This window comes from Schistocerca serialis, unplaced genomic scaffold (genome assembly GCF_023864345.2).
Source record: "Schistocerca serialis cubense isolate TAMUIC-IGC-003099 unplaced genomic scaffold, iqSchSeri2.2 HiC_scaffold_1451, whole genome shotgun sequence".
NCBI lineage: Eukaryota > Metazoa > Arthropoda > Insecta > Orthoptera > Acrididae > Schistocerca > Schistocerca serialis.
In genome coordinates, this window is record NW_026047682.1 from 1,723,196 (window position 1) to 1,733,512 (window position 10,317).

The 10,317-nt window shown below is 44.0% G+C and overlaps 1 protein-coding gene across 1 annotated transcript in view; it reads left to right on the forward strand.

Annotated features, from left to right (window-relative positions):
• LOC126443331 (uncharacterized) overlaps positions 1-10,094 on the forward strand; it is a 62,639-nt gene extending 52,545 nt beyond the window's left edge. The window contains exon 5 of the mRNA XM_050090925.1: positions 8,498-10,094. Within this exon, the coding sequence (XP_049946882.1) occupies positions 8,498-9,975 (1,478 nt within the window). The 3' untranslated portion in view covers positions 9,976-10,094. The remainder of the gene's footprint in view (positions 1-8,497) is intronic.
• Positions 10,095-10,317: the final 223 nt, after the last annotated feature.

Here is a 10,317-nt window from a genome sequence, read left to right on the forward strand (position 1 = left end):
GAAGAAACGGGTGCGAATCTCTTCTGAGCACGTGGCGATGTTCGAAATGGTTTGCACCATCCAGCAGGCTGCTACAACGCCCCTGTCTGAAAGAGTTGCCCTCGCCACTATTAAAACCGTGGCGCTTCTCTGCCGGCTTCCTTACGCATCACTGTCCAGCAGAACTAGATGCTTGCCCACAACAGACCAATGTATCAAGAACTGAGCCCTGATCTGTTGTCGCTGCCATTGTGTAACATCACCTAAATCGCAAATCCAAGCCTACACATCTCACAAATACTTCCTGTGTGACGACTATCTGACCCAGTATCGCAGAACCACCTGACCTATCCCACTTACAAACGAAACCACCCATCAGTAGGACGAAAAACCAGTCCAAGTTGCAAATTTTTATTTTTTATTCATTCGATGATTTGTTTCGGACCGAGACCCATTTTCAAATCACCATAACATAGTCGAAAATGAACATTTACAGTGCATAGAGATAACTCACCGAATGAACAAAAACTTGGAACTGTTTTTCGTTCACTGGTTACCAGAAGCTGCTGACCCAAACTACTGCAGCATACTGGAAGTTCGTAAAACCTCCCATGTTAACTATGCCCAAATGTACAATCCGTGCACAACTGCATCATCTCCACAGCCTCAACTCGAATGATCTAATAAATATAATGTAAACGCATTATTCACGATACTATACTTACATTCCGCATCCCAACAACTACATGCATTGCATCCTCACCATCAAATATATTGAGTTCAGATCCACAGTGTTCTACACCATCAGTCGAGCTCACCGTCATCATCTCAACAGTTTTTTGTGTCGCATCCCTAACATGAAAGACATCCAGTTTTTCCACAACATTCACTCGCCTTCAACTCTCGTCCAACAGATGACGACAACACCAACAGTCACCTTCCACTTTTAACATCCAAGTCACCTGTTCCAAAAAGCAATCCAACTTTATCTTCAGCCACACCAAAACATCAGCTTAAAACCTATACCTAACCTTGTTTCGCCACATAAAACATCAAGACAAAGCAGCAGCATAGCATTCCATCCACATGTCTGTTCCCTCAGCTCCAACGAGATCTTCATCACTCACATGTTATCTCAATGCTACAACTATACTTTAATGAAAATTGTTACAGTTTCGTAACACAGTCCCAGTCACTATACACTCTACAAAGCACAGATAATTGCTACAACATAGAATCAGATGGTACTGCCAATGGGTGCTTGTGAGACATCCTGATACCAGCACCTCATTCTGCAGATCAGAAACCCTGGGATTGGTGATACACATGAACAAAAACACTGCCACATTTTCCATGAACTGAACAATCTATTGAAAAAGGATTCATTGTCCTCTCATCTATAACAACCACACGTTACCAAACAACCTCAACAAGCCAGACTCAGTGTTCATATCTTAAAGATATACTCACTGTATCTAATGACTGCTCGACAATTCGGGACATACAATGTCACACAAATACGACCACCATATCTCTTGGTCCCAGTTTAAAATACCTGTCTATAACGCCACAAAACGAATTAAATATAGCATTTACAACACAAGACTATAAAGCCACACATTTTGTGAGCGTGTGGGTTGGTGCTATTCTGTCATTCTGCGCAACAGATTAATCTGAGATGTACCCTTTACCCTTTGGTCCCTGCAAGATGCAATTTCCACCCCCACACTACTACAGAAGTCAGACGGACACTCCTAACGTTCTAAAGAGAAATGCCTGAAAAACTTTCAGCAATAAATACCTTCTGGAGTCGTCTGCTGTAAGGAAATGACACAAAAATTCACAAAATGTCTTACGTAACTAGTGGGATACTTGGGTACTGGAGTAGTGCTAGTTAATGTAAGAAAAACATGAAAGTAACGAAAATTATTATTTATTTTGCAAAAATTCTGAGAAATCACAAAAGCACTTTTAGTTATGAATTCAACACGTTATTTGCGGGTTCTTTTCAGAATGTGAAGTTACCTCTTAAGGATAGGATTCACTAATGAAATTTCTATACAAAGTTTAAGATTGTTATTGACTTGGTAGAATGGCTGAGAGCCGCACCTACTCAACTTGAATAATTATCGATTAGAATGTTGCTAGGTACAGTCGAGGCTGTCACGTGTGATATGCAGTGAAGGGTACTGTTGTGGAGGAAAGGTGGGGGTCGCAAGAGCTGTGGCTGTGATGCCTGCTGTCTGCGCCGCTCGCTGCCGACAAATAAGATAACTCTCGTTCTATCTGGATTGACCTTCGCCAATCAAACTCTCCCTACGCCTTGATGAAGTCATGGACTCCTATTCGCCCCTAGTCTATTGGCGTGGTACACCGGTCAGATAACCAGTCCACCGCGATGCCACTCAAAAATTCGCTCGCAGGCGTTTAACTATTACTCAGTCCGTTCACACCACACAATAAGTGTGGCGGCCATCACAGTGAACAAATCTTAATCGCAAGGACTCAATATACAGTTGTACTTCGATTCGCTCTCGACAGAGGTGCTCTCCCAGTGAAGTACTGAGGAGAGACTTGCTCCTCGCTCTTTGAGTACACGTACGAGCGCGCACGCTCTCGTTATGTGTTCTCGCTCCAAGAGCGACAACGGAACAGCCCCTCTGCACGCCAGACATGAAGGGGTATGTCTTTCGATCTCTTCCATTACTCCTTCAGCTCAAGGCGTCAGAAATATCGTCTGCCAATCAGCATTGCTCTTCTAAAACGGGAGAATGACGTTTTGTTTAAGGTGACCAATCCGGAAATCTGTGGTATCGGTGTTTGGCGTTTGCTGTCTCCCTGTGAAAATCTCTGAAACTGCGTGCTATGTGTAAAGAATGTGTAGGCTAACCGCTCCCACACAATGTAGCGGAATTTGCTTTTAAGCTGAACACGGGGTCGTCCTTTCACTCGGGCAAACGCTGTCTGCTCTACAGGCGGTCACTGGCTGACGTAGATAGCTTGGGACCGGCCTCCTGGAGTGCAGTTGCCTCTCTCGAGCTGAAAGCTCCTGTGACCGTCGAGTCTTGAATGTGTGTGTGTGTACGCCAGCCTCGGGTATTTCAACCACGGTGCGCACTTGCGATTTATTAGTTATTTGCATATTGTTTACATGAATTCATATAATACTGACTTTATCTTATCGAGTTTGGGCTCGAATGAAGCGTCTTGATGTGCAGAATATGATTGTGAGGGCGGAATATGTAAGCAATGAAGGAGACCACGACGTCTTACAATTTCAGGAAATTCTTATGAGAGGCTGCTCATGACTCCATTACTTTCGACCTTCTTAAAAAAAAAGAAAAACAAACCTCTTATTTACTACTAGCTCTAGTCAAGTTGTGTGATATCATACTGTACGCAAGTTTATATCCCACGGCTCACCTATGATTTAAGGGTAGTGTCTTTGTATACTAATCAAAACGTCATGGAACCCAGGTTCGAACCTCGCTAGTGCTTAAATTTAGAATAAAAATCATCAGTAATGATGGATGGGCGGATAGAGCTTCAAGGCACTTTTTTCCCCTGCTCCTAAAACCCTGAAGAGTCAGCAGTGCTCAAAGGCATGAGAATGCAGAAGGTAATGGGAACCACTGGTGTCTGTCCACAGGACATGTGGCCTACAATTGAAAAGTGGTATGATGACTCCTCCACTGGCGAAATATTCCGCAATAGTCGCACATTCGGATGTGTGGGAGGGAACTGGCAAGTGCCAGGTGTCCCAATGAATTATGTTTACTGTATAGCTCCTTGTCTGGCACACCATGCTTCTTTTGTCACTGTAAATATTACTCAACAGCATATCTTCATCTGCCTCGATAACTTCACCTCTTGGTGTAGCCTCTACTACATCAAAATCACTTATGTTAAAAACTCAAGGAATTATTACAAGAAATACCACCAATCATTTCTCTCTCCCTAACTTCCACCATGGCACACATAAACAAGACTGTGTGGTGGTACTCTCTTCAAAGGTAAGCTGGTTCGAATCCAGGTGATGGAAGAAATTTGCATTGCTGGTATTTCCCCAGTAATGGGAGGGGGAATTGAAGCATAAAGTTTCTCATCACCAGACCTCATGTCAGTGTTCTACATTAAATTACCTCTCCTCAGTGTATCATGATACACTGATGCCTGTGACACTGTTGAAGGTGACACATGTGGCGTCGACGATGATCGCCTGCAGCAAATCGTCAATCGACCACCGCAGAGATGCTGTACACCTAAGCAGCATCGCCACCGCCTATGAGAAAGAAGTAGTAAGCCACTCCTCCTGTAGCTTCGAGGCGCCACACACGACAAGTATTTCCAGCTCTGCCACTGCCTGGTACGAGTTCTGCCAGAGTCCAGCCTGACTTCTGTTCTGTCTACAAGGGTATCAACAGTTCCATGACGACTTCAGAGAAGCGACGAATTTCTGCCTTCAGAGTGCAGTGTCGGCGTAACGTCACTCACTCAAGCCTAGGCCAAGCATGCACGTACAGAGAGTCGAGGGCCAACAACGGACACATATTTGGCACAGTTGTAGTAAACGTTCAGTGCTCATCATGTGCAGACTTGCACTGTAATGCCGCTCAGTGTTTTCAGTAGCTCCTGTGTATTTGGACCCCAATTAATACCACACGTGCTCACGCAGCCAAAGCCACGAGGAGCTAAAGATAAGTGTATTGCTTTCCAAACAATAAGGCGTTCTGATCATTGACTGTTTCATTTATCTACTTGTAAATTTATTAAAAGCATGACACAACAACATGTGTGTCAGATGTAGATGTTAAGCTCTTAACGCATCCATTACAGTCACGTACACTCAACAGATAACTCCGAGTCACAGTTCTCTCACAATGCAAGGACGGTGCCCAATTACGTGAAGGAAGATAAGCGCTTGCAGTAAGGCGGTGGACCTGCTGCTCCATTCCTCTCTGCTGACATGGGCAGAGGACTCTCACTTTCTCATATCTTGGAATAATCACGCATCCCCAGCTTACAACAAACTCAAATTAAGAAGACAGGAAACTCGACAATGTGGGGATTCCATCATTCAGCCATCCTCTGTACTTGGGTAAAACCCACTGAACGAGGTGATGCTGTGGTAAGCTGTTGGCTCCAAACTTGATTTTCGACCATATTTAGTTTCTCAGCGATGTCCCTACACAGCTTAAGGTGAATGACACGACGGTTCCTATGGATGGACGCAGCTGTCCTGCTTCCCCGTTCTTCCCAATTCTGGGTTATGCTCTAATAGCTGTTTCACCAACAGGACGTTAACCCCTGATCTTGTTTCTTCCTTCGTCTTTCCAAAAACCTTAATTTCCCCAATGTTACTTTCGCCAATATAGCTTGGATCTCAGCACTCTCAAAAATATACCATTCCTTACAGTCTTAGAACACCTTGGACTCTGTATCATATTTTTGCTGTCTCAGACGCAACCTGTAACAACTGATTAGATTGCCCTCTCTTCTGAGGTTCCTCAAACTTTGTCACAAATTGTAAACGTTCCATAAACGTGGGGAACAAAAGCAATTTTTCTCGCCTATTCTCTGGATTCCTAGGCTTCTGGTGCGCCTATACCAACATGTCATAACCATCCTCCACTTGCCCGCCCCTTCTGTATCCTATTCGAGCGGAACTTCAGCTGGCTGGTTCTTCCTGTTCCAGAATAGTATGTAGACAGCTACTCCTCCAACCAGCTATAATCCTAGCGTCTACACCTCTTCAATATGTAGATGATCCCGCTTCCAGCCTCCTGACCACTGTCATCCCTCCCTCACACCTCTCTCTACCCACATCAACTTGTCAATCATACTTCCCAGCCCACTCCAACACCTTGAATACATACACCCTTTCTGGCCGGCACCTGCATCATACTGTATTACCCTCGTAGTAGTTATTGGGAACTGACTGCCAGTGACGTGCCAGAAGCACGAGCCTTATCTTCACCATAGCACCATCATCAACGTCAATGTACATGTGTTTATGTAGAGACGCTATGGCTTTTATTTTTTTGAAACCTATCATTTAATTCATTCTCCCATAAAAGCTATACTGGCCTAACTTCGATAGGCTGAAGAGCAGCAAAGTGTCCGAAGCTTGCGCACCACACGATAATGTGGTGGGAGTGGAATGAATAACAAAGAAAATGGAGTGTTTACGACAAAGTCGTGCATTCGGCTTTTCACAGACTGTGCCTGTGTATAAGAATCTTTCAGAACTTATTCGTCTTACTGGGTATACATTTGCGCTCAACACGCCAATGAGGTATACATTGGATGACGTGTAGCGTATCAGTATCACTCTCCTTTGATTTGTACTCTGAACAGGAATAGTGCTCGAGGAAAACGACCATCAGGACTTCTCAGAATGCAGTAGGTAAAGCCGTCATCAAGCTGAAGCCTGGTTTGGTCACCACAGTGCTGTCCTACTGCAGGTTGTCGTCACTCGCCGCCTTCCTACTTCTGAGCTAACTTACCCAGTTAATAATTGTGGGACACAGTTAATTATTGGGTCTCCGAACAATTCTACAGTTCCAACATTTTCGATTTCCATAAATCAATGTCAGAGGTGAAAGAAGAGATAAGTGACAGAAGGAATCTCGGGAGCAATGCCTGAATCCCAAATCTCTGGAGTTGTAATCCCACATTCATCCACTCAGCAGCTGAGGCATATATGTCCCAATTGCATTTATTGCTGCATCATTATCATTACACAAGGTACGAATGAGACAAAGTAATTACATTTTTTGCGTGTTTTTGAATGTATGCAAACAGAGTATTAACAGTAAATCGTTCATTGTGGTAAAGGAACTCCCAAAATCGTCAGTTAATGTATTTTGTTGTGCTTTTTCTCGACAATCTCGTGCTAACGAAACAAACTGGTGACAAATATGCTCCATCACTTTTTTTTACGCTGCGTGATGGGGTCACTAAGTTCACGGAGGAAAGTGAAATATCACAAAGACGAGAATTCAGCCTGCATCCTATTTCTTTGTACAGGACGCCTATGGAGTTATGTCAAAAGAGTATATTCTATATGGAGGTAGTTAGATATAAAAAAAATACGTATCCAACGGATCAGTGTATGGACCATCACACCTTCCTCAGATATCTATGTGTCTCGCTGTCCCCCTTGCTTTATTGCGGATCGTTCTAGTAATTCTGCTTAGAAAGACTTCTTCAACACTTGTGTCAATTTTCCATTAATCTTTCAACGTTGAGCCACATGAGGCTTTATTATTCTTCATATTCAGTTATTTGCGTGGTAAGATCAAAAGTTTGTCATGACGATTTCAAAAGGTTGTTGAGGTGGTAATGTTGGGATTTCGTGGTAACCACTTTAATGTGGCTTTAAATGCTGCAGAACCAAATAATCTGAGAATAAGTTGTTCATTAAGAAACCCACACATCTGAACAACAAAACGAGACTCAACCTCCTTGCTTCTACAACCACACAAGATCCGTGATTGCCTTGTCATGGAGCTGAGATACTGAAAACTTCTGTTGTACAGAGAAATGGAAGTTCCCATTCATGTAAGCTTCAAAAGAATGTGGTCCTAACAGGTATTCTGATCACACAATGGCCCACATAAGGTGAGGTAGGTTCCTTTCCAACTCTTGGTAATATGGGTACTTTCCTTAGACAAGAAAACAATTTTTTCCTGATCAAACAGTGGTATATGGCACATTTATAGGTAAACAACACTCTTGAGCGAGACATGGCAGAAGTCACCACAACAAAGTACGGTAGGTTACAAATCGTTGCTCCACACCATTGTCAGATAATTCAGTAACAAACATGGGCCTAAATCCTTTCGTATTCATATTTTTTCAGTGTGGTCGTGCATTGTTGAAGAAGATGCTTGAAGTTCAACTACTCTTTTGCAAATGATTTTCATTCGAGACTGCTCATCTGATTAAGAGTGGGTGACACACGTTTCCTGTCACTTTTTATTGCTTCCAATACGTGGCCCGTCTTTGAGACAGCCTGAAAATACAGGACATTTATCTCAATCAGGCATGGCTACGTTACGAGGGGGACTGAGGCAAATGGTCTCATCATGCGTTACATAGTTTTTCCTATCTGCGGACGTTCATGAACCCACGAATCCTCCACTAATCCCTCCTTTACAAGATGGATTCGGAACTCAAAGACTGCAGTGCTGAAACAAAAATATAATTCTGATAACGTTGTTTTTTTCCATGCAGGACTATCAATAAAACCTATTTACTTCCTTATTTTTACTATGTCAAGAGCGATACAGGGACTTCTTGGACACCCTGTAGATGAAATAGACGTGCATAGTAACATGATATCTGTCTTTGTTAATACTCTTACTTTGTGTTGACATGCCGCCTTACATAGTTCTGGGTAACTGAACCAGGGTAATGCGGGTAAACGACGCCCAGGCTCGTCATCCAGAGAAGACTTTGGATTCAGCTGCCTGCAGTATACGGGTACCACCTACTTGCTGTCGTTTTCTTGCAGACGAGGAGTGGCAGCTGGAGGACAGAAGCCACGCTACGCTCTCCGTGGACACTGACTGCGTGCAGCTGTTGGTGAACGCCCTGGACCACCCCACGTGTCCGCTGGAAGACCTGCCACTGGAAGCCGTGAAGCAGCGCGAGCGATGCCGCGAGCAGCTGTGGGACGACGTGGTGCAGAGGTCGCCCCACATACCCGTCACCAGCTACCTGGCCTACACGCAGAGGATAAACGTCAACCTCTGTCTGCTGGCCTGGATGGCTGTCAACTCGTACGGCATTTGTCAGGACGTCCCGTTTAGTCTGATACAGTCCGTGCACGATGCTCGCTGCTACTTCGATAGTCCTGATGATCAATCATGTCTGCAGTCGAACGCTACAGAAGCAATCTGCTCTGTTTCCAGAGCTATTCTGTTGCTAAAGTGTCGCGACTTTTCCTCCATTAAGACTTCCCATAATTGTACGTTCACTACGTTGGGATCTCTATGGGTCTATAGTAGGAGTAGTATACTGGATCAAAAGCTAACAGAACAAACACTGAACTACAAAAACAGTTTAACCAACGCCACCTTGAAATACAAGGATTTCAAAATTGACAGCTTGAAGCGTTTAGAAATCTCATTTATACTGATAAATATCATTTTCCGTTTTTCGACTGCCGGAGTATACATGTACCTTCCCCAGTTGCGCAACTTGCCTGGAAAGATACTCTTGTCCTTTCAGATCACGTGCATAGTCCAGATCCTGTGTTCTGAGGTCGTGTATCGTATGGCAGGCGTCCCTGACTTACCTACAGCAGTGCTGATAGACAGCGCCCTCACACTTCTCAGCTGTTTCTGGCTGAACTCATTCTGCTACCACATGTACGCTTGTGTTCGCCATCTCAGGCTTCCTAACCAGCTACTACCTGCTGAAGTAAGCCAGTTATTCCGTCGTGAGGTGCTGTGCGTGTTTATACCGTGGAGTATAGTGTGTGTGGCAGCTGTTGCTTTGGAAAAGACGAGTAAATATTACCTGATCTACAGTCGCATAGTAGTCCTTGCAGGGATATCAGTGTCTGTGGGATTCAATTTCGTTTGTCTCGGACTGCTTGGATACATGTACGTACGTAATCGGTGCTCCATGCGGCAACTCGAAATTGTTGATAACAAGAAATTTGCCTCAAAGAAGGAGTGTCTTTTTATGTCAGTTAAGGCCATTATATTAAGTGGAACAGGAATTATTATTAGAATTGGGTTCCACCAGGCTCAGGGAATAGCGCAGGTAGTGTACTATATGCATCTAGTTACGATGGTGCAAGGACCAGTGCTCTTCGTCTGTTTCGTTTGCAATGGAACGACGCTCCCCATACTGAAGAACAGGATACTTCTTTGGTGGAACCCAACCAACATCCCTGCAGGTCTAGAGCTGTGTTCGGCAGCCGAGAGGAATCTGGCCAGGAGAAACAATGAACAGTCTCCCTTTTCAGAATCCTCGCTGTAGCCTCCTTCAGTATTTTTCGCAAATAACTGTCTCCACACTACACTGCATTAAGCCCAACAATAAAAATGGACTCTACCTGGTATGACAATATTAAATGTCATTAAATCTCATATCGTACAGCCAGTACTTCTCTTTCCTAACGTCTCCTTCATTTATAACTGTGTGCTTATTTGTGAGTGGTAGCTCTGTCTACCTATTCTAATGCACTGAGACTACTCACTAAAATTGTTGGGAAATGCTTCGTGTATACAATAGGCTGCGTCAATCACACGGCCTGTTATATACAAGGAAAACGCAGCACGTTGTCGGAGGAATTCCCGTTCGTCAGTGTCATCTACCGTG